Here is a 24,720-nt window from a genome sequence, read left to right on the forward strand (position 1 = left end):
TGGGTTGGAATTGGCACAATGTATTGTACTGCAGCATTTATATAGCAAATACTACTCCTATGTGGGGGACTGAAGCACTTACCTACATGTGTAGCAAACTACGCCATGTAGGATGCGTGGTTGAAAGGGTATTGTCTTTTTTTTTTGTGATCGTACACGGGAAATGTTTCCATGTCGTGAGTGAGGGACAACGAGGTGTGGTCATCGTGTTATGAGATGCAGCTCATAATAGTGTGGTGGATGAAGAAGTCTGAGAGACAGACATGTAGTTTTGTGGTTTTCAGTACACTGCCAGCTTTTAACAGTTCTACTGATCCTTTTATGGTATTTCTTATGATCATTGTCTAATTAGCTGGTTACTGCGCTGGGTTGTGCAACAAGAGATTTTGTGTCTAGTTGTCTTCCAGAGCTGGTATGGTTGGAGGTGGCGAGATCTGCTGGGACGGGCATATTTACTACCATCCCATGGTGGGGTGTCACTGTGAGATGCAAGGAAGAAAACAGAGAGCACAGATATTTGAGACCTGCAATAATGAAGTAGATTAAAATACTCCAAATTGTCCAGCAGAGTATGAAAGATCTCTTCAGTTGTGCCATGTCTGTTTCCTTAGTGAGGCCTGCTTTTTTCGCTGCACAGTACTGGTGATAACCTTTGTAAAAGATATGTCTTATGCAAATGTAAGCAGTATAAGTTACAATTGACCGCTAATAACGGACTATTATAGTCTTCGTAGTAATGTGTGCCATAAGTGTTATACATGAAATTACATAACTTAATATTTGTAGGAAAGTGCCCATTTTTGATAAGGTCACCCCCACTTTTTGCCTGGTATATGAAGCAATTTTGAATAAAAGTGCACTGGGTTCCTGCTATCCAGGTCCCCAGTGCCAGAATTTCTTTCCCTAAAACTGTACAATTGTTTCCCAACTAGAAATACCTTTAGCACCCCTGTAAGTCCCAAGTAAATCGTACTCCTGGTACCTAGGGCATGGGTACCAAAGAAGGTCCCCAAGGGTTGCAGCATCCACCCTCAGGGACCCTCTCACTTAACTCGTGCAGGCTGCCACTGCAGGCAGGGTATCCTGGCGCAGCTAAAGGTGAAAAAGCGACACGGCACACAGCCTGTGTGCCACATTCTCTAACAATGCGTGCAATATATGTAAAGTCACCCCTACAGCAGGCCTTACAGCCCTAAGGCACGGTGCATTATATTACACGTGTGGCAATATCTGCAAGAGCAGATATGCCCCTGCTATGTCTTTGTCGATTCACAGACATAGTAAGTGATCAGTGAAGCCATTTTAAGTGCATGTGCTGGAAACTGGTCAATACGAGTTCCCCGGCTACATGATGGCTTCACTGAAAATAGGAATGTTTGGTATCAAACATCTTGTGATAATAAACCCTCATTGATTCCAATGATGGATTTATTAATACATGCAGCCAGTCGGCATCTTAGAGGTCCTCCCTGAAAAAACCTACCATCTACCCGTGTGCTAGCTGAATAGTTTTAACTAGTCTGCCACCAGCTGACAGGTTTCTGACTTCCAAGGGTGAGCGCCTCTGCTCTTGGGCAATCAGGAACAAAACCTGCTCTGGCACAGCTGTTAACACACCCCTCCGAACAGGATGACCTGCAAATATGCATTCAAAGGTAGGGGCTTCACAGAAGTCCACCGTCCTTGGTATGGAGATCTGGCTTCCAACAGAAGAGAGATGACGACCCCCCTGCCCCAGGGCCCATTTGACACCTGGACAGGTGGGGAAAGTCAGGAAGGTGAGCCAACTCTAAGGTCAGTTCCACCCCTAAGGTGAGCTGCCTGATGTGGACACGAACTTTCAAAGTCTGCCATCTTGGTGCTGGCAGAACTAGGAACTCTGGGACAGTGTTATGCCCCATTCACACAGGAAGTGGTCCTATGGGGGCATAGAGACCCCAGGAATAAGTAGCCCATTGGCCACTACCCTACACACCCCTAACATCCGTAAATTCAGTATTTAGGGGAGCCCCTAGCACCAAGAAATCAGATTCTGCTGACCTGAAGAAAGGTGGACACTCCAGAGATGCAAAAGGCAAGGACTGGAGACCAGTGACTGACTCAACGTCAACCCTGCCAATCTGCCTGCTGACTTCGACGGTTGCAAGAAAGACGCCTCGTCCTGCATCTGCCTCTGAAATCCCAGCAGGAATGCCAGCCTTCAGTACAGCACCAGGAACTCTTGTGGAGTATCGGAGCTGCTTCCCCGCATCTTGCAGGCACCTAAAGAAGAACTGAGAGACCGCAGACTGCCAAAATGTGACACCGGAAAGCACCACTGCATCCGTGCCCCCCTATCCAGAGTCGAAGAGAGCTAACAGTACCAGTGTGGTCCCCAGACCCTCCAAAGGCAAAGTTCACCTTGGGTCTCCCCACTGTGACCTTCCCGTCAACGCTTGCAACCTCTTTGTTCAGGTCCCTCTCTACCGCGAGTGACCTGAAGACAAACACCCAACGCATCAGGATACCTCTGCACCTGCCCACCACAGACTGAGGAGAAAAGGACCAAGGGTGTGTCTACGTCTCCCAGCCTCATGAGACCACATGTTGGCTTGGTCGGACTGGACCCCCCAGTCCATGCCTGCAGCCTCTTTCTGCAGCTGCTTTGGGGACAGAAACCAGACGCCTAAGGACACCCCTGCATCCGGCCCCAGGAGAAGAGGATCATATTTATATATGTGTATATATATATATATATATATATATACACATATACATATATATAATATATATATTTATATTTGTTATTTTCGTAAATTGATATGTATCTCCTTTTTGAGTGGTGTCTCATTTGACTGTGCGCCTATTGCAGATGTCTGACACTTGTTTCTGATAAGCCTAAGGCTGCTCAACCATACTACCCCCTATAAGAGCACCTTGGGATTGCTAGAGCAAGCCCCTGTCCACCCATAAGGGAACCCCTGGACTGTGCACGGTATACTTTATTTTGGGATACCATATAAGGAGCCAGTTTCTTACATTGGTGGCATTGCAGTGGGATACAAGCCTTGACATTTGCTGTACCACGCGGTTAATAAGTGATTCCACTGAGGAATCCAAAATTGTCTTCAGTTAGAAACATTTTTCCCAATTTTAGATTTGTCTAAATTGTTAAAAAATTAACTGTTAGAGCCTTGTGTTAAGTCACCCAGTCCAAAATGTTTAGAATTTAAAAGTACTCAAGTTAGTAAGGCCCTTTTAGAAGTAGACTTAGACTTTTGAGTTTCTAATAAGGTCCCAACTGCTTTAAAACCATGACTGAGGCAGTAGGTCCATCCTCCCAGGAGCTCAACCTGAGCCCCCACAGAAATCTTAAGTTGATCCAACTTAAGGCCCTCTGTCAAGCATGGAAACTTGCCATGGGGTCTAAATCCATTAAAGCCAATCTGCAAGTGTTGCTTGCAGAAAACAGGGCCACAGCCAGGAAAGAAACCCCCAATGAAAGTGGGGAAGAAGATGCTGAAGAGGATGATGAATCCGTCAGCAACCCTTCTGACAATCACACCACTGGGAGCACTTTTGACAGTAGCCCAGAAGATGTAGACAGTGAAGATGCTGATCTCCAAAAACTAGCTAAAAGGATAGACCCAGAAGCTAAACTCTTAGCTATAGAAATAGAAAGAAGTGAGATGGGCCTAGGACCCACGTCTGGTGGCAGCAAAATTTTAAATAGGGAAAAAGAAGATGTTTTTGACTGTAAGATCCCCAAAAGGATTCTCCCCAAATATATAGAGGGTGATGATATCACCAAATGGTTTACAGCCTTTGCCAGGGCTTGAAAAATTAAGAAACTCAACCAAAAGTATTGGGGCTCTCTACTCTGGGTGCTGTTTTCAGGAAAGTGTAGGAACAGGCTCATGACAATGAATGGTGCAAATGTGGAGTCCTACGACTGCATAAAGGATACCATGATTGAGGGATTTGGACTCACAACTGGAGTACAGGATCAGGGAGACTCGAAAAACCTCAAGTCAACCCTGGAAAGATTTTGACGACTTTTCAGTCAAAACACTGGGTGGCTGGTTAAAAGGAAACCAGGTGCAAGACTATGGTGGGCTTTATAATTTTATTATGAAAGAGTATTTGTTAAGTAGATGTTTCTAAAAAATTGCATCAGTACCTGGTAGCCCTAGGTCCAATTTCTCCTCATGAATTGGGAAAGAAGGCAGACCACTGAGTGAAGACTAGAGTATCCAAGACAACTTGTGCGGGTGACCACAAGAAAGGGGTTGCTAAGCCCCACAAGGGAAAGATGGTGACCAGTCTAAGGATAAAAACAAGGAGTCTTCTAAAGGCCCCCAAAAATCTGCCCAGGAGGGTGGGCCCCAAAATAAGATACAGACCAAGGGATGGTGTACCAGGTATGGGATCCCAGGAAGGCTTGGTGCTTTAATTGCATAGTCAATACTCGCTTAACTGAGAACCCTGTCTGTCGCAAAAAGAATCCCCCAAGTGCACCTACAGCTCCAGCTGCACTGTTAAGTTTCCAGGTGGGCCCTGACAATGTCGGAAAGGTCACAGAAGTAACTTTAGTCTCTGAAGGTGGGTGGATGTAGCTGTCCTGGCTGTCTGTCCCAACAATCAGTAGTACACACAACAGCCTCACATAAATTGGATTAGAGTGAAGCACTGAGGAATACAGGTGCCAGTGCCACCATGGTGACTGAGAAACTAACAACCTCAGAACAGTATCTGACTGGTGAGACCTTCATCGTCTTCAATGCTGACAACCAAGCTAAGGTCCATCCCATGGCAATGGTGTCCTTAGAATGGGGAGGTGTTACTGTCCAAAACAAGGTGGTGGTATCTTCTGCAATTCCTGTACCCTATCTTCAACGAAATAATCTGGAGCCCTCACAGCATGGACTGAGGTTGAAAGAAAGACCCACACAGCTATACTGGGTATACCTGAATGGGTGTGTGTGAAATCCAGGGCACAATGGGAATCCCAGGGTGAAAAAGAGGTGCTTGAGTCTGGAATAATGGACAGGCAATCCAAGAGTAAGGTATGAAGTCTGTTAAGCCAGCTTCTGAACAGCCACAAGCTCAGGTCCCGCCTCCTCAAGGAGAAGACCTGTTGGCTCTTAAGAGAACTGAGCCCCAGGCACTTGTGCCTGTTAGAAATGGGGTCTCCAGTTGGCAGTCGGATTGAACCCTTTTCAAGTAGGGACCCTCACTCTAGTCAGGATAAGGGAGATACCCGCTCAGATAACTACTGCTCACCTCATTGGTAGCTTGGCACGAGCAGTCAGGCTTATCTCAGAAGCAATGTGTAAAGCATTTGCACATAACACACAGTAATAAGTGAAAACAATACAAAAGGACACCACACCAGTTTTAGAAAAATAACCAATATTTATCTGTGTAAAGCAAGACCAAAACGATAAAAATCCAACATACAGTGATAAAGATGTGAATTTTGCAAGATTTATTCAAAAATACAGTTCCTTGAAGCCCATAGCTTCACCTGGGGCTATCACATTGTTATGATCAACAAAACCAACAGTTCAGGCCAGCCGCGGAATCGCTGGCCAGCTACGGTGTGGGGAAGACCCGCAAACAGTACCTTTGGAATTGCAGGGCGTCGTGATCCTTGTGGTGAGCTCTGGAGAGCAGTGTCGCTGGCGGTTCTGGAGTCGGTGCGGGAGTCGTCGGGCCCCTGAAGTCACACGCCTTGCGGTTCGAACTCCGGGCTGATGAAGTCAGGAGCGCTGGCGTGGATGGCGTCGGGCTGTGGTGCAAAGCGGGACGATGCGACGTGCTCGGTGACGGGGTCCAGCAGCGTTGGTGAGACCAGGGCTACGGTGTGATGCGGGGTGGTGCGACGTGCGGTGTCACAAGGTCACAGTGCAGGCAGCGGCGTCGTCGTTGCTGAAGCGATGTCGTTGGTAGGTCCAAGCCAGTGGTGCGGGACGGGAAGGTGCCTCGTGACCCTCACAAGCGGTACGATGCCTGGTGACGACACTGGAGTTGCTGATGCTGGCGTCAGTGGGCCAGGACTGCGGTGCGAGACAGGACACAGTGCAGGCAGCGGCGCCAGTTAGAGCAGGACCATCGGGGGATGCCCAGGCTGCGGTGTGAGCAGGCGATGTCTGAGTGCGGGGCTCACAGCTCTGTGAAGTTGTCCGATGTAAGTGAGACAAGGGTTGTGGTGTGAAACGGGGCAATGCGACTCCGTGCGGTGTGAAGTGGGGCAATGCGACTCCGTGTGGCAACAGGAGGACGCAGTGCAGGCCAGCGTCATCGTTGGCAGCGTCGCAGTGGTTTCTCCTCTTCAGCAGCACAAAGCACACAGTTACCAGTGCTGCAGGTCGAGGAAACTGAAGTCTTTGGTGTCCCTGAGCCTTCCAACAGGAGGTAAGCTCTACTCCAAGCTCATGGAGAACTTTCTCAAGCAGGACACACAGCAAAGTTAATCCTTTGCACTCCTTTCAGGCAAAAGTACCAACTGCAGGCCAGTCCAGCACATCAACATAGCAAAGGGACAGTAGTCCTCCTCCAGCTCTTCTCCTTGACAGAGGTTCCTCTTGATTGCAGAAAGATTTTAAAATTCTGGCGTTTTGGGTTTTCTTCTTATACCCTGTTCTGCCTTTGTAGTTGGCAAACTTCAAAGCACATTCTCAAGTGTTTTCAAGATCCTTCCTTGTCCAGGCTAGGCCCCAGATGCATACCAGGGGGTCGGAGACTACATTGCGTGAGGGCAGGCACAGTCCTTTCAGGTGTGAACGACCATTCCTCCCTCCCCTCTAGCTCAGATGTCTCATCGTGATATGCAGGCTACACCCCCACCCCCTTTGTGTCACTGTCTAAAGAGGTGCAAAACAGCCCAACTATCAAACTGACCCAGATAGACAATCCACAAACAGGCAGAGTCACAGAATGGCTTAAGCAAGAAAATGCTTACTTTCTAAAAGTGGCATTTTCAAACAGACAATTTAAAAACCAACTTCACTAAAAGATGTGTTTTTAAATTGTGAGTTCAGAGACCCTAAACTCCATATTTTATCTGCTCTCAAAGGGGATCTGCATTTTAAGGATACTTAAAGGCAGTCCCCATGTTAACCTATGAGCGAGAAAGGCCTTGCACAGTGAAACCGAATTGGCAGTACTTCACTGTTAGGACTTATAAAACACAAATAGTATATTTCCTACCTTAAACATACACTGCACCCTGCCCCTTGAGCTACTTAGGGCCTACCTTTGGGGTACCCGACGTAGTAAAAGGGACGGTTTAGGCCTGGAAAGTGGGAACACTTGCCAAGTCGAATTGGCAGTTTAAAACTGCACAAGCAGGCACTGCAGTGGCAGGTCTGAACTATGTTTACAGGGCTACTTATGTGGGTGGCACAACCAGTGCTGCAGGCCCACTAGTAGCATTTGATGCCCTGGGCACCTCCAGTGCACTTTACTAGGGACTTGCCAGTAAATCAAAGATGCCAATCATGGATAAACTAATCAACCGTACAATTTACACAGAGAGCATATGCACTTTAGCACTGTTTTAGCAGTAGTAAAGTGGCCAGAGTACTAAAGCCAACAAAACTGGTCAGAAAAAGTAGGATGAAGGAGGAAACAAAGACTGGGGATGACCCTGCAAAAAGTGTCAGGTGCAACAGTGCCTTACACAGCAGAGCTCCAGGGCACAGGGGGACCCTCAAGGGAAGAGTTGTGCCATGGACAGAGAACCTGTTGCACTCTTGAGAGCCAGCAAGCTGCTTACCAGAAAAGGGAGATGTCAGTGGCTCCCACCAAGCCTATTGTGAAAGAGGAACTCCTGTATACTGAGGCTGGAGACCCCAAACCTGGCCCCACTAGGAGCGTGGTAACGCCTCAGATGTATAAAGAGTTCCTGTTCACCTTAGCACATGACATCCCCTTAGCTGGTCATCTTGGCCAGATCAAAACTTGGGGCGGGTTAGTTTCTCACTTCTACTGCCCAGGTATGTCCCAGAAGGAGTTTTGTAACTCCTGTGTTACCTATTAGGCTAGTGGCAAGGCAGGTAGCCACCCAAAGGCCCCCTTAATTCCACTTCCAGTGGTTGTGGTTTCCATTGAAATGGTAGGGGTTGACTCTGTTGGGCCCCTGGACCCCCGCCCCCCCAATAGCATCAGGGAACAGATTCATACTGGAGGTAGTGGATCATGCCACCAGGTACTCTGAAGCTATTCCCCTTAGGAATACCTCTGCTCCTGCAGTTGCTAGGACCTTACTCAGTATCTTTCCTACAGTGGGCTTCCCCTAGGAGGTAGTATCAGACAGAGGCAGTAACTTCATGTCTACATACCTCAAGGCAATGTGAAATTAATTCTGAGTGCCTTATAAGTTCAATACCCCATTTTACCCTCAAACCAATAGTTTAGTTGAGAGATTCAACAAAACTGTGAAAGGCATGGTTGCAGGACTCCCTGAAAAACTCAGAAAGAGATGGGATATCCTGTTACCATGCTTGCTTTTTGCCTACAGAGAAGTGCCACAGAAGGGAGCAGGGTTTACTCACTTTGAACTTCTGTTTAGTCATCCTGTAAGGGGGCCATTGTGTCTAGTAAAGAAAGGCTGGGGGAGAGATCTCTCAAAGAACCTAAGCAAGACATACTGGACTATGTACTTGGCATACGTTCAAGGATGGCTGAATACATGGAGGAAGCATCCAAAAACCTTGAGCAAACCAACAGCTCCAAAAGCTCTGATATGACCAAATGCGTGCTCTGGTGGAATACCAACCAATGCAGAAAGCATGGGTACGACAGCCTGTGGAATGAGTGTCAATCCTCCCAGTCAAATAAAGTCAGGGTGATGCAGCTGGAGTATGCACTGATGTACACAGCCAAACTCAGCGGTAAGTCGTCCTTCTTTTATAAGCCTAAAGCTGGGTTGGGGAGAGAACGAAGCTACAGAGGCTGCCAGAGGGGCTGGAGTGGAGAGACATCCTAGATCACAACAGAATAGATACTAGCAGTGTAGGGGCAGCATGACTACAGCCCTTCGTCTGAGATCACTGTTGGTGATGCAAGTGATTCAGCCAACCAGGCTGTACTGATGGGAGTCATCACCGTCGCCCATTGCCACCTGACATATGGGTGCCTCGACCCTACTCAGAGACAGTGAAATATTCTAGGCCGGTGGGCGCCAGTGGGGCATGGCTAGTCTTTGGCGTAACATTTTTTTTTTTTTTTTTTTTTAAACTACGACGCCCCTAATAAAACAAGACCCCAATACATCAGCTGTCTGCATATCATGCAGGTGTGGAAACATGCCATGTGGTGCAGATGGCAACAAGAGGCCATGTATATAGTATATTACAAACTGATTAGATCTTATCAGCCAAGACAATGCCAATTTGTATGTTTAATCCAATTATCCCCCAAGGAAGAATGACTTTTCCACACAAGCATAATAGACAAACACTTGAGAATTTTCAAAATTTTGATCTACTTAAAAATTAATGGTTCAACTGTTTTAACAGAAATTAATGTCAAGATGTTATTGCTAAATATGTGGTTTATGCGCCGAAAAGTCATTAGTCTTCACTAAAGATGACAATCAAATTAAGCAGACAGCATTTGCACAGCTGCAATTGGTGTGTAATATACTAAATACTTTTATTGGCTAAACTTAAAAGGGACACCATTTCTTCAATCACACGAATAAAAGGCATATGGTATACCACCTTTAAAAGCCTTAAAAAGTTTAACTTTGTTATGGAACCAATCTGTGTGCGATGTTGTTAAACGCCTGTGAAGCAAACACTGTACGCCTATTATTTTATGGAGGCACAATCTGTGGATCAGACACCAGTGATCTAAATTAAGTAGACATCCAAAAAGGGAAAATTTAAAAGATCCCAAAGTGAACATTCACCAGAACACAATTTCAACAAAATGTGCTGAGTTCGGTTTAGTCTAACGATAGCCATAAGAAGAATACATATACTGATATTCTTCCGGAGTAGACTTTTTCTAATCCCTGGTTCTGTGAGGCTCTTAAACAAAAGAAAAAAATGACAGAACATGCAAAATGGCAGAAAGGGCATGGAGAAATAAAATCATAGTTTAGAATCTAAAGACCTGCATAAAAAAGCACTGAAGACATTTTTAACCATGATAAACTCCATAAAGAGAGAGTACTATAAAAGAAGGATAGAAAGGGCGGGAAAAACCAAGAGAAATCTCTTTGATTGCAATGGACTTTGCGATCCAGCTGCTTGCCATAGAAGTAAGGTTCAACTAGCCGAGTGATGCGAGCAACTTGCTGCATTTTTTACTACAAAATTCAGGAAATCCAGAATAGTCTATCTGCTGTTCTGAACTCATAAGTGGATGATCGTAGTTTTAATCAGTACTCCACAACTACATCCCGTTAAACACAATCACCTTGGAAGATTCTAGATGTGCTATTCTTTTTTTTTTTTTTTTTAAATCTTTTTATTAAGAAAAAAACAACAAAAATCAGCCATTGTGCAATATAGCAGACGGCAATAAAAGTCCTATAATTTATCTGCTACTCAGAGACCAATCACAACAAATATCACATTTCAAGGCTAAAACATGTTGATTGAGCACCCCCCCTGTCGAATAGGCCAGTGCAGTCTAGTTCAAGGCCCTCCCCCACCACCCGCACACAGACCCCCAAAGGTCATCCCGTACATCTGTATGCCCCTCAACCTCCCCAGATTTTCTCCCACTTCATGGGGATGCCCTCGTATTAGATGTGCTATTCGAAATATCAAGTTTGGTTCACATGACGATCATGCCCCCCTTGTATCTTCGGTTTGGGAGTGAATGTTATCAACCCTTTGTGCGTTGATGAATAACTCCTTAGCCACTGGAACTGTGTCTTTATGCTGGAAGAGTCTATAGTGGCCCTCTTATTTAAAAAAAAAAAAAAAACGCAGACCCGGAAGTCCTGGCCAATTATAACTTTTAAGTTAGTGAAAAAAATTGTGAACAGTCAACTTTCCAGCTACTTAGAGATCAACTGACCACTTCATCCTAGCCAATGTGGCTTTAGGCCAAGCTACAGTACTGCCGTGTTGGAGGTCTCTGAACTGATTAAAAGCACCATCAATTGTTGGACCTGTATGCAGCATTGGAAACGGTTCCTCATGCCAGGCTGCTCAAACACTTTAAGGAGACTGTCGTTAGGGACAATGTCTGGAAGTGGTTTAAGTCCTTTCTTAAAGGCAAGAGTCAAGACGTATGGCTACCCCCTTACGTCTCTGAAAGCCAAAAAGTCTCATTAGAATTTCCTCAAAGATTAGCGCATGACCCCAAAATGTTTAATAGCTACTTGTCTCCTCTGACTACGTTGATGAAATATTTTGGTACTAAGATTATTTCCTATGTGGATGATAATCAGATCTTCTTTGCCTTCGGTAAAGGGACGCCCATTGAACAGGATGACATTTAACCCGGTTTCTCAGCAGTTTTTTGGTGGATGACCTACAACCAACTGAAGTGTAGCACCGAAAAGACGGAGGTGCTCAGTTTTGGACACAATTTTGATCTCAATTTGGAAAGCCCTCTGACCCTAGTAGACTCTGTGAAAAAAAACTTGAGAATCAAATTTGATAGTAAAATGCCTTTCTATAACCAAATTATATTGGTGGTAGGCATAGGCTGTGGCATTTTACATACGGGAAAAAAGATTTTGCATTTCCTTTCAGTTCCGACTACGATTACAGTAGAATTGGCTTAGGTTATGTCCAGGTTGGACTATGCCACTGTAATATAACTGACCTGTCAAAATATCTGCTGTGAAGACTTCAGACTGTTCAGAATGTGGTGGCGAGGTTGGCTCTTGGTATTCCCAGACCAGAGCATATTACTATACATCTGCATAATTTGCACTGGCTCCCCATGGAAAAACAGATTATGTTTAAGTCCTCTCTGTTAATGCACAGAGCACGCTATTATACGGACTTGATCATTTATCTGCCAGGATTTCCTATTATAACCTGATAAGAGCCTTACATTGCTCCCATAACCATCTGGTCAGGCCTCCAAGAGTTTGTCTGGCTAATGCGGGTGAACATTCCTTCTCTTTTTTGGGCCCTGTGTGTTGGAACAGTCTCCCTTTTGATTTACAGCAGATAAATGATGAAGCATTATTTAAGGAAAAGCTCAAGACATGGCTTTTCACACAGTAGTTGTCATCTTCTTTTCTTTCTCTGACTATACTGCTTAGCTCCAGGACACTCTTGAGTCGCTGTGTGCTTTAGAAGTCTCTTTACATTAACATCAACTATTAGAACTGAGAACAATTTTGCTAACATTAGTTATAGTGGAAGGAGAGCATGAGGGGAATGAGAATTCTTATTTATTCTCCCTGGATTTCAAGTTTATCCTAATGGCACACATCGCCAAGAAAACCAAGACTAGTACCAGTGCTCTCTACTGAAGAAGTCAAACATATGCTGGTTTGAGACCTGGGATTTTTAGATCGGGCCAACGTATTAAACAGAACTGTGCAAACCTGAAATGTCAGTGACAGCAAGGATATGTGGCAGTGAAAAACATGTTACTTACCTTTGGTAATGCTTTTTCTTGTGGATAACCTATTAAACAGCAAATTTGTTACCTTGTGAATTTCCATTGGCGCCAGACTGAATCCTGATAATTAAAAATCGGTGGCAATGTGCAACTCCACATGTACACCATACTGCTCCATAAGTGACAAACAGTCCCATTCAATTGCCAACCAGTTTGTTTCATTAACCCATTAGAAGACTGAGCAAACCAGTGTGCAAATTCCTAGACTGGGATCTTTTTAGGTAGAAGATCCTCTACCATAGCGTGGAGAGGTGACACACAGTAAGATTGAGTATATACCTCAAACAGCGTTACCAAAGGGAAGTGACTTGTTCTTCCGGTGGATACTTATAACTGCAGATTCCTCACTTTGTGAACATATATCAATGTCATATCTCCCGAAGTGGTGAGTCTGTGAAATGGCTCAAACCAAAAAAATCCAAGAGGACAGAGTGGACAAAATACTACACTATTCCTGAACATGTCAAATATCCAGAACAGTCACTCCTCATGCAAACGCAATGGTAGCAGTCCTGGCAATGGTGGAGTGGTCTTAACTAATGCACAGAAGATGTTAATGTAGAGGACTATCCATCAAGTGATGGTCTGTTTCTCCACAGGTTTGCCATTCACCCTCCAGAGAATCCCACAAAGAGCAGATTGCCCACTCTGTGTTCTCTGGTTCAATCAATGTAAAAACTAAGTGCTTTCTAGGGCTCCAACAATAAAGTCACTCTTCCTCTTTCAAGGGATGAAACAAAGCAAAAAAAGGCAGAAGTGTGATGGCTTGTCGTACATAAAAAGGCATCACCACCTTTGGTAGGAATGCAGCTTGAGATGTTAATTCCAATTTGAATGGAAATAGGTGGTATAGGGAGGATGGCCCGTGCAAATCTTATCACAACCAGAAAGACAGTTTTAAGGGCGTGTAGGCGTAATGGACAACTGTGCACTAGTGCAAACAAGGTAAACATTAGAAACATGGGAACCGGTTATAAGTTTCACAGTCGCATCAAAAAGGGCTTCGGTGGAAGAATGTGCTGAAAACCTTTTAGAAAAATGCATCACAATCAGTGACTTGAAAAAGGATAGTTGGTCCGACAAACGTAAAAAGGCCAAAAGGCCAGACAGGTAACCCTTAAACGTGACTAGAGCAAGACCTTTCTGGGTTAATAACAAAGCAAATAACACATTCTACAATTTTGCATGCAACAAGTTCATTAGAAGGGCATAGCACCAAGCCACAAATTTGTCCGAGCTCCCAGAATACTCAGATTTAGTTGAAGGACACCTGGCTGTCAAGGTGACGTCAATGACGTTGGGAGGAAAGATCAACTGTCGCTGCTCTAGCTCCATGCATGGAGGTGCAGGGTGTGCAGGCCCGGGTGCAAGACCCTGCTCTGCTGTTGCAACACAAGATCCTACTGAAGTGGTAGCCTGATTTGAGAATGGATACTCAACGCCAAAGCTCTGGGTACCACACTCTCCTGGCCCATACTGGAGCCACCAGATTGTGTTGGGCCTGGTCGATCCTTAACTCTTGACATGAAATAGAGCGGCAGAAAGGCATAAAGGAGTTTTGTGCTCCACTTTAGGAAGAATAAGTCTCCATGCGAGAGTCGTTTTTTCAGAACTTCATTATGCGAAAGTGCTGATATTTATTCTTGGCAGCGGCAAAGAGAATGAGCCAGTAGTCTCCCATTTGTTGGATGATTCCCTGTGCCACCTCCGGGTGTTACTGCTATTTGCGATCCCCTAAGGGCCACTAGCTGGGTTCATTTGATATGGCATTTAAAGATCCTGCCAGGTGGTGTACCACAAGAGACATCCCCTGATGATCCAGCCAGCTCCAGAAGCAGAGAGCCTTTTGGACCTGTGGTTATCATGAAAACCTGTACCAGCTGTCCCTTGCTGGAGGGGAGGAAGGCTTTCAATGCCATGTGAATCACCAGCAACTCCAACAAATTGATGTAGAGGCAAGCCAGTGCCAAAGAGCAGTGTCCTCATATCTCCACGTCTTCCACATAACCTCCCCAACTCATTTTCAATATGTGGTTAAGTAGCCACCGCTGCAGGTCTTTTGCAGTTTCCTTTGACACCTGCATGGAATCTGTCAAGTTCCCTTTGTGCTGAGTACACTGAGACCTCAGGTCCCACTGCAAAGATCACGTGATACCTGGCATGTTTTGGCAAACAAGATGCAAGAGGCTATTAGGCCCAAAAACCTCAGAGCCAAATTCGCTGAGATCCAGGACAGAGGCAAAACATCTGGATCATACCCAAAGGTCCTGGACTCATTCATTCAGAGAAAAGGCTCACAAGCACACAGTATTCATGATGGCTGTAATGAAGGGGAGCCACAACGAAGGAGTCAGGTGTAAATTTGGCACGTTAATTGAGAAACCTAAGAATGCAAGGAGGTTCGCTGTCTTCTGGAGGTGGTCCGTGACTGTGGTGAGCCCACATTCAATAGCCAGTCATCAAGGTAGGGCAAGACTGGTACCCCCAACTTCCAGGGAAGGGCAAAGACCACTGGCATCACCTTTCTGAACAACAGAGAAGTACTGGTGAGTTTAAAAGGGAGCACAGAAAACTGAAAGTGCGTAAGACCCACTAAGAACCACAGGTTGCAACGGTCGGTCTGCAGGACGGAGACGTGAAAATAAGTACCCAGCAGGTCCAATGCCACCCATCCATTCTCAAGGAATCATGGCAGAAATTACATGGACAAGGGTGAGAATTTTTAATTCATCTTCGCGCAGAAAAGCAAAGACATACAACGGGATAGAGGCCTCTGCACTTCTTCAGCACTAGAGGTAGAGGTAATAACACACAGATCCTACTTACGAGGTTGGTACCCTACCAATGGCTCTTTTGGCCAAAAGAGCCCACACTTCCTGCATAAATAGGACATTTGGTCCTCCAGGAAGGGGTATAAAACAGGTGTCCAGTGTGGTGGGTCGAAAAGGAATCGCAGGGCACAGCCACACTGCACAATCTGCAGGATCTAGCTGTCAGATGTGACTTGTTACCCCTAAGATGTGGCTGATCCTGCCTACTATTTGGTAGCTGTGTGCATGTAAGGGAGCAATAAAGGGGTTTGGAGGCTTTGGCCGGAGAAGCAGAAGACCAGGATGAAAGCTGGTGGCCGTTCCATTGTCTGCTGGGCCCATGTCCCACACTTTGAAAGGGGTAGGAAGCTTGTTGTGTGGATAGACAAGCCAGACAATGCAGATAGGGCAACATTGTTGGGGTTATTGGAGTAGTACCTCACTGATGCTGAAAGGTCCAGGGAGGCTGCAGTGGCCCAGCTCTCTTTAAAACGCTCCAGTGTCAAATCTGCCTAGTCCCCAAAGAAGTTGGGGATGTTGAAAGGCATGTCAATTAAAGATGCCTGGACATCTCCCGAGAAGCTAGTGGACCTCATCCGGCCAAGGCATTGAAGCACGATGGTGGTTCCTATAGCCATACCTAGACAGCTGTGTTGTCTATGCCCAGATGAATGACACATTTAGCTGCATCCCACCCTGAATAGTTTGGACTAGAGAAGCTTGCAAGTCTTTGGGGACAGCAGGCAAGATCTCACACACCATGTATCAGTGCATGGGTTTAGCAGCCTAATAAACTGCTCACACTGACCAGCTTCATGACTAGGCTGGCTGAAAGAAACATGTGCTTCTTGGGTTTCTTTTTCAACTTAGTCAGCGACTTCAACCGTGAGGAAGATGTGTTTTGGGGATGACTTCCGGAGCTGGAGTGGGTCCTCGCCTTAGACTTCAACCTGGAGCAGGACCAGCACAGAGCCTTTTGGTGCTTCACCAAGTAGAGCTGTGCTTCATGCTCGCTGATGGCCACAGGGTTCATGTGGACACATCAGTCACAGGGGCCTTGGAGTTGTGTAAAAAAAACTAACACTATAAGCACACCTCATGGGGATTTGACACAGGACAACTCTTTGCAACAGTTTCAATACTGTTTGAACCCTTTCTTTTTAGAGTGACATCCCTTGAACACTGGAAACTTTTTGAAGAAAAATCTCTTCACAGTGAAGAAAGAGGGAGCTGAGCTCTAGATCTGTGTCTGACAGTGTGAAAAGGAAATGAGGCCAGCAGGCACGGGTGGTGCCTACCTGTGGCTGTTTGTCACTTCCCAAGCAGAATGGCACTGATGCAGAGTTGCATAGTGCCAACTACAGGCATGCATAAGCACTGTTTTTAAGTTTTTCGGATCCAGTATGGCACCCGGAGGAAATTTACAAGGTGAAAAATCTGTGGTTAAAAGTATCTATGAGAAAAACTGAGTAACCCAGTCATGATGCCAGTAAACTTATTTGGTGAAACTCACCTCTGCTACAGAGTAGATGTTTACAACATGTTTCTACTAGCAGGCAGGCTAACATCAGTCTTAGAAAGTAGGTGAATATCTACTTATGTATTCCCTCCCAAAGAAGATCTTGAACTGCTAAATATGTTTATTTGTTGTTGCCAGTCTTTCAATTCTTGTGCTTGTTAAATGGTGTGCAACTTTATGTTTTCTGGTTTTTAATCCCTATACTTACATGTATTTGAGGATAGGCACCTTAAACAAACAGTTCGGAAAACAAAGCTGAATTGCACATTTATATTTACCTGTGACATCTGGCTGTTCCTCCCCTGGTGTACGTTTTTCTGACTGCTGTGGCTGCTCATCTTGAGGTGACCAGTCTTTCTGCCGCTCCTGCATCACTGGTTGCTCATCCGGTTTTTGTAATTGATACGGACTTGCTTTCTCTTCGGCCTGCTGTCCTAACTGCCCGTCATCTGATTTCTGCAACTTATACCGTTCTTTAGGTTCGATTTCTGTCTCAAACTGCTGTTTATGTTTTAGCAATTGCTCTCCCTTCTCCTTCCAAGATGATTCCTTCTCTAACTGTTCACCCTTCTGCAGTTCGATGGTATGCTTCTCCGACTTCTTAACCTGCTTCTGCAGTTCTCCCTCATTGACTGTATGGGTCTTCAACTGCTTTGTCCGTATTTGCAGCCCACCCTCTGTCTCCAGGATATCTTCCTTCTGTGACCAACTCGGAGGCTGCTCATCCTCTTTTGATTGTGCTTTTGCCTCTTTCCATGTTTCCAGCTGTTTTTCATTCTCCATGACTTTTTGGCTCTGCAGCTTATGTTCCCATATTTCTGGTTGATCATCCTGCTTTAGACATTGCTCATTTTTCTGTGGTTGTGTTTGCTTCTCCAGCCTTTGCAGTTCATCTCTCCTATTCTTATGCTGCACTTCATTCTGTGCCTGATTTATCTGATCTCTCTGCTGCCCTGGCAGCATGACTCGCTGTACTTCCTTACTGGACTGCTTTTCATGCAGGTGAACAACTGTTGGCATCAGTTTGCTGTTCTGTCCTTTTTGTGGCGGTAGCTCCGCTGTCTGTTGCAGCACAAGAACTGCTGGCTTTAGTTCAAACTGACGTTCCTGTGACTGCACTTTATTTTCTTGGTATTCACCTTTTGCTTGTGTTTCCTGGACCTGCAGTTGTCTGATTTCTTTCTTCTGCTGTGACTGTTCTTTTTGTGGCAAACAATCAACTGCTTTGTGTTGCTTTTGACTTTTCTCTTTCAACAGCAGTACCTTACTTTTCTGTGCACTGCTATGCTGGATTTCAGTTATATGTTCAGGTCGCTCTAACTGCTCTTTTTGTAGCATATGTACTGCTCTCTGTTCCAAATGCAGCTCATGCCATGCATTAACGCCCATTTGCTGTAATGTCTCCCCTTGGTCATGTATATCCATTTGCTGTGCTTCTTGCTGCATTTGTTCTGTACACAGTTGAGGCAACGTAGGTTGTTGCCCTTGATTTTCTGGATGCGTTTGTGGCTTCACCTGCCCAATAAATTGCTGTGACGGCTCAGAATGTGGTAACTTAATCTCCAGTGGCTGTGACTGCTTAGATTGCTGCACCTGTTCAGTTTGCTGCTGCACCTCCAGCAGCTGTAGATGCTCATTATGCTGCAGCTGAACTTCCAGCTGTTGCAAATTCTCAGTTTGATGCTCCTGTACATCCAGCTGTTGGACCTCCTCAGAGTGCTGCATCTGTACTGCAGGTTGCTGTAACTGTGCTTCTTGTTGATGTTCTTCAGTTTGCTTCTTGAGCACCTCTTCCAACAGAGCTGCCCTCTCCTCTAGCTCCTTAGAAAGCTCTTCCAGTTGATATGCTTGTTCTTCTAGCTGTTTGGCCTGTTCTTTCAACAGCTGTGCTTGCCCTTTCAGTTGCAGTGCCTGCTCTTTCATCTGTCGTGCCTGCTCCTCTTGTCGACATCGATATTCTTGTTTACGTTTTTGTAACTGCTCTGGGCTTTCATTTAGGTTGGAGCCGTCCTGCTGATGTTGAGGCTCCTGGTCATCCTTTTGTAGAGGACAGCCCTGTTGTTCACATTCGCGTTGCTGTAGAACCATCTGATCTTTGACTGACTGGTGTAAAGGATCCTGGTCTTCCATTGGCTCTTGAAGAAGCTCTTCATCAGCCATTGGTTGCTCAACACTCTTGCAATCTAAATACAAAATCTCTTTTTGCTGCTGTCCGTGTGCCTGCTCTTTTTGTTCCTGTACAGTCCCCTGCTCTTTCTGGTATACATGTAAATGGCCTTTCAGTTGTTGCATTGGCCACTTAGGCTGTAGAGGAGCCTGGTCTGTCTCCTGCTGTTCTGGTACCAGGTCTGCCTTGTACTGTACAGTGACCTGGTCTTCCTTTTGCTGTGAAGCCTCCTGCTGTAAAGGTACCTGGCCCCTCTGCTTCTGAACAGGTACCTGGTCTGCCTTCTGCTGCACAGTCACTTGGTTGTGTAGAGTCACTGTGCTATTCTGCTCCTCCACATGTATCAGATCTTCTCCCTGTTGTATATGCATAGGATACTGGTTATTCTGTTCTTCAGAAAGCACCAAGTCTTCCTGTTGCTGTACAGTAACTAGGCCTTTGTGCTGGCTAGGCCTTTCTTGTGGCGCCAGGGCAGGCACCTGCCCTTGTAGCTCCTGATTCGGAGGCTCCTGGGTGGGCACCTGGCAGGGCAGCTGGCATTTCAGTTCGTAGTTCTGGAGCCCCTGTGTGGAGACCTGGTCTTTTACTTGATGCTCCTGCAGTTTCTGGGTGGGCACCTGGTCTTTCAGCTGCTGGTCATTCAGCTCGTGGGCGGGCACCTGGTGGTCATTCAGCTCGTGGGCGGGCACCTGGTCTTCCATCGCCTGGGCGGGCACCTGGTCTTTCAGCAGCTGATCCTGCAGCTCCTCACTGGGAACCTTGTCTTTCCGCTGCTGGTCCTGCAGCTGTTGAGCCAGCATCTGGTCTTCCGGTTCCTGGTCCTGCAGCACCTGGTCTGTCAGGTGCTGATCCAGCTCCAGAGCAGGCACCTGGTCTTTCAGCTGCGGATCCGGCAGCTCTTGATTAGGCACCTGGTCTTTCAGCTGCAGATCCGGCAGCTCTTGATTAGGCACCTGGTCTTTCAGCTGCAGATCCGGCAGCTCTTGATTAGGCACCTGGTCTTTCAGCTGCAGATCCGGCAGCTCTTGATTAGGCACCTGGTCTTTCAGCTGCAGATCCGGCAGCTCTTGATTAGGCACCTGGTCTTTCAGCTGCAGATCCGGCAGCTCTTGATAAGGCACCTGGTCTTTCAGCTGCAGATCCGGCAGCTCTTGATTAGGCACCTGGTCTTTCAGCTGCAGATCCGGCAGCTCTTGATTAGGCACCTGGTCTTTCAGCTGCGGATCCGGCAGCTCTTGATTAGGCACCTGGTCTTTCAGCTGCGGATCCGGCAGCTCTTGATTAGGCACCTGGTCTTTCAGCTGCGGATCCGGCAGCTCTTGATTAGGCACCTGGTCTTTCAGCTGCGGATCCGGCAGCTCTTGATTAGGCACCTGGTCTTTCAGCTGCGGATCCGGCAGCTCTTGATTAGGCACCTGGTCTTTCAGCTGCGGATCCGGCAGCTCTTGATTAGGCACCTGGTCTTTCAGCTGCGGATCCGGCAGCTCTTGATTAGGCACCTGGTCTTTCAGCTGCGGATCCGGCAGCTCTTGATTAGGCACCTGGTCTTTCAGCTGCGGATCCGGCAGCTCTTGATTAGGCACCTGGTCTTTCAGCTGCGGATCCTTCGGCTCCTGGGCCGGCACCTGGTCGTCCGGCACCTGGTCGTCTGGCTCCTGGGCCAGCACCTGGTCGTCCGGCTCCTGGGCCGGCACCTGGTCGTCCGGCTCCTGGGCCGGCACCTGGTCGTCCGGCTCCTGGGCCGGCACCTGGTCGTCCGGCTCCTGGGCCGGCACCTGGTCGTCCGGCTCCTGGGCCGGCACCTGGTCGTCCGGCTCCTGGGCCGGCACCTGGTCGTCCGGCTCCTGGGCCGGCACCTGGTCGTCCGGCTCCTGGGCGTCCGGCTCCTGGGCCGGCACCTGGTCGTCCATCACCTCGGCCGGCACCTGGTCGTCCATCGCCTCGGCCGGCACCTGGTCGTCCATCGCCTCGGCCGGCACCTGGTCGTCCATCGCCTCGGCCGGCACCTGGTCGTCCATCGCCTCGGCCGGCACCTGGTCGTCCATCGCCTGGGCCGGCACCTGGTCGTCCATCGCCTGGGCCGGCACCTGGTCGTCCATCGCCTGGGCCGGCACCTGGTCGTCCATCGCCTGGGCCGGCACCTGGTCGTCCATCGCCTGGGCCGGCACCTGGTCGTCCATCGCCTGGGCCGGCACCTGGTCGTCCATCGCCTGGGCCGGCACCTGGTCGTCCATCGCCTGGGCCGGCACCTGGTCTTTCTGCAGTTGATCCTTTAGCTCCTCACTGGGCACCTGGTCTTTCCACTGCTGGTCCTGCAGCTGTTGAGCAGGCATCTGGGCTTCCGGTTCCTGCAGTACCTGGTCTTTCAGGTGCTGATCCAGCTCCAGAGTGGGTACATGGCCTTTCTGCTGCTGGTCCTGAAATTCCTGAGCAGGTACCTGGTCTTTCAGTTGCGGATCCGGCAGCTCTTGATTAGGCACCTGGTCTTTCTGCTGCTGGTCCTGCAGCTGTTGAGCAGGCACCTGGTCTTTCAGTTCCTGGTTCTGCGGCACCTGGTCTTTCAGCTTCTGCACAGGCACCTGGTGTTTCAGCTGCTCATCCTGCAGCTCCAGAGTGGGTACATGGTCTTTCCACTGTGGCTCCTGGAGTTCATGAGATGTCACCTGGTCTATCAGCACCTGCAAAGGCACCTGGTCTTTCAGCTGCTGATCCTGCAGCTCCTGGGTGGGCATCTGGTCTTTCCACTGCTGGTCCTGCAGCTCTCGAGCAGGCACCTGGTCTTTTGTTTCCTCGTCCTGCAGCTCCTGGTGTTTCAGCTCCTGGGCAGCCACCTTGTGTTTTAGCTGCAGATCCTGCAGCTCCAGAGTCGGTATATGGTATTTCAGCTGCTGATCCTGCAGCTCATGAATTGGCACCTGGTCTTTCAGATCCTGGGAAGGCACCTGGTCTTTCAGTCGCTGATCCGGCAGCTCCTGGGTGGAAACCTGGTCTTTTCGCTGTTGTTCCTGCAGCTCTTGAGTGGGCAGTTGGTCTCTCAGTTCCTTATCCTGCAACTCCAGAGTGGATTCCTGGTCTTTCAGCTCCAGATCCTGCATGTAACTAGCAGGCACTTGGTCCTTCAGTTCCTTCAGCGCCTGTGCAAGCACCTCATCTTTTAGTTCCTGGTCCTGCAGCTCCTGTGTGGGCATATGGCAGTGCAAGTCCTGCCCAGGAACTGGTCCTTGCAGTTCCAGGTTTTGTAACTTTGGGGCGGTAGCCTGGCCCTGTAGCTCCTGGGCGGGCGCCTGGCCCTGTAGCTGGCCTTTCAGATTCTGAGCAGGTACTCGCTCTTGCAGCTCCTGGGCGGGTACTCGCTCTTGCAGCTCCTGGGCGGGTACTCGCTCTTGCAGCTCCTGGGCGGGTACTCGCTCTTGCAGCAGCTCCAGCGAGGGTACTCGCTCTTGTAGCTCCTGGTCTTGCAGCTCCTGGGCAGGTACTTGGTCTTGCAGCTCCTGGGCAGGTACTTGGTCTTGCAGCTCCTGGTCTTTGAGCTCCTGGCCAAGCACCTGATCTTTTAGCTCTTGATCCATCGGCTCCTCTGCAGTAACCTGAACTTGCCGCTCATGGTCTTCCAGTTCCTGAGCAGGCACCTGGTCTTTCTGGTCTTGACTGGGTATCTGGTCCTGCAGCTCCTGCACAGGCACCTGGCTCTGTGGCTCTTTGTCTGGTAAGCAATGTGCAGACTGCTGACTTTTCAGCTGCTCTACTACCACCTTGTCTATCAGATGCTGTGCAGGCTCCTTGTCCTTCAGCTGCTGTACATGCACAATGTTTTTCTGCAGGGGCAACATCTTATCCTGCTGCTGAAGGACAGGTTCCTGTTTTTTCTGAGGCTGGACGGGCAGATGGACTTTCTGTTGCTCATTTGATGTCTCTTTCTGCTCTGCTACAGACACCTGGATCTGCAGTTGGGTGGGTTCTGGGTCTTTTAGTTCCTGTGCAGGCAACCATTTTATCTTCTCCTGTACATTCATAAGGTCTTGGTGCTGTTGTACTTCTACTTTGCCCTGCATGTGTAAACATACCTCATCTTTCTGCTGTGCTATATTAACCAGAGCCTTGTGCTGCTGTACATCGATCTCGTCCTTCCTCTCTACTTGCATCTGGACTTTCTGATTCTCAATGTGCACCAGAGCTTTGTGCTGCTGTATTTCAATCTCTTCATGCACCAGTGTTTCCTGCTGCAGCGGCTCCATCTTATCTTTTGTGATGAGCGCCGGCTCCTTTGGGGTCTGGGTTGGGGCCTGCACTTGGCCAGCCTGCTGCAGGGCGTGCCCTTGGTTGGTCCTTTGCAAAGGATATTCCTCCGGCTGGTGTGATTGCACATGGTGTCCCTGTTGTTGGTTCTGTTGCAGAGAGTATTTCTGTAGCTTCCCCTGAGGACCTTGCTTGTCCTGCAGTTCATGTTCTTGTTCTCCTTGCTGCTCATTCTGTTTAAGGTTATGCTCCTCAGGTTTTTGTTGATGTTCTGGCTCATTGAGTTGATGCACCTCTTTAAGTGGAGGTTGGTCGGTATCGTTCAACTGCTCTTGCTCTCCTTGCTGAAGTCCCTGCACCTCTTGCTGGGTTATATATCCCTGAACTTGTTCCTGGTGCTTCTCCTGTGTCATCTGATAGGTTTGTCTGTGCTGCTGCAGTCGAAGCTCACGCACCTCCTCTTTTTGCTCATGTTTTCTATCTTCATGTTTATTTAGACAACCATGCTTCTCATCCTGCGCTTCAGGTTTCTGTGGTCCTTGCCGATTCCGCAATTCATGTTTTTTTTTTTTATCTCCCTGCTGTTCTTGTCCAAGGTTTCTGGAAAGCTGTTTCACTTTCGCCTCTGGTCTCTGAGATGGATCCTGTGCCACAAGTGGATGTTCCTGCCCAGGGTGCTCCTGCCTCTCAGATCTAGGAAACTGCTGTTCTGCCAGCTGTTGCCCCTCGTGTTGAAATTCGTGCTCTAATCCTGACTGATTATCTCTATGCTGATGTTCTTGGTTCTGCTGTAGCTGCTCTCTTAACTGCAGTGCCTCTGGATACGATTGGCATGGCTCATCCATCTGTTCCTTCTCGTCTCCGACCACATTAAGGTCTTGAAGAGGCCTCTGATTTCCAGTTTCTCTGCCTGGTCCAGCCTTTCTAAGGATCTCATTAGATGGTGTGATCAGACAACTGGTGAAGAGCTGCAAGGAGAAAAAATATAGATTAGCCAATTAATCAATTGGAGCTTCCATAGTATGCTCCTGTTTTCTTACCATATACCTTCTACTGGAAGTCCTCCCTCCTCCCAGACCACATCTTAGCAGATCATACTAAATGTCTTCTTGTGAAACCAGTGCAAACAGGAAGCCCAAAAGCGTTTGAGTCAACCCACTCATTCTCCCTTCAGGCATCCATAGGCTCTTCTCCAATACAACCTTTTATAGAACTTCACACCCCAAATCATGGTGAGGAGAAATGTGGATTAAAAAAACGCTTAAGACAACCAGAGAAAGAATCATTACACATACTGTCAGGTTCAAATCCTAGCCCTCCAAAACCTATGGGAGGTTTAGCAGCATCAAACAGAATTAATTTGCAGTGCCTCCCAAACTAAGCATCTGGTCTTAAGTTGA

The 24,720-nt window shown here is 47.6% G+C and overlaps 1 protein-coding gene across 2 annotated transcripts in view; it reads right to left on the reverse strand.

The window, feature by feature from the left end:
- LOC138261646 (uncharacterized) overlaps positions 1-24,720 on the reverse strand; it is a 502,166-nt gene that overhangs the window by 311,731 nt on the left and 165,715 nt on the right. For both annotated transcript variants that reach the window (XM_069210810.1, XM_069210811.1), the window contains exon 6: positions 17,196-24,288. In XM_069210810.1, coding sequence (XP_069066911.1) covers positions 17,196-24,288 — 7,093 coding nt within the window. The remainder of the gene's footprint in view (positions 1-17,195; positions 24,289-24,720) is intronic.

The sequence above is a fragment of the Pleurodeles waltl genome, chromosome 10 (assembly GCF_031143425.1).
Source record: "Pleurodeles waltl isolate 20211129_DDA chromosome 10, aPleWal1.hap1.20221129, whole genome shotgun sequence".
NCBI lineage: Eukaryota > Metazoa > Chordata > Amphibia > Caudata > Salamandridae > Pleurodeles > Pleurodeles waltl.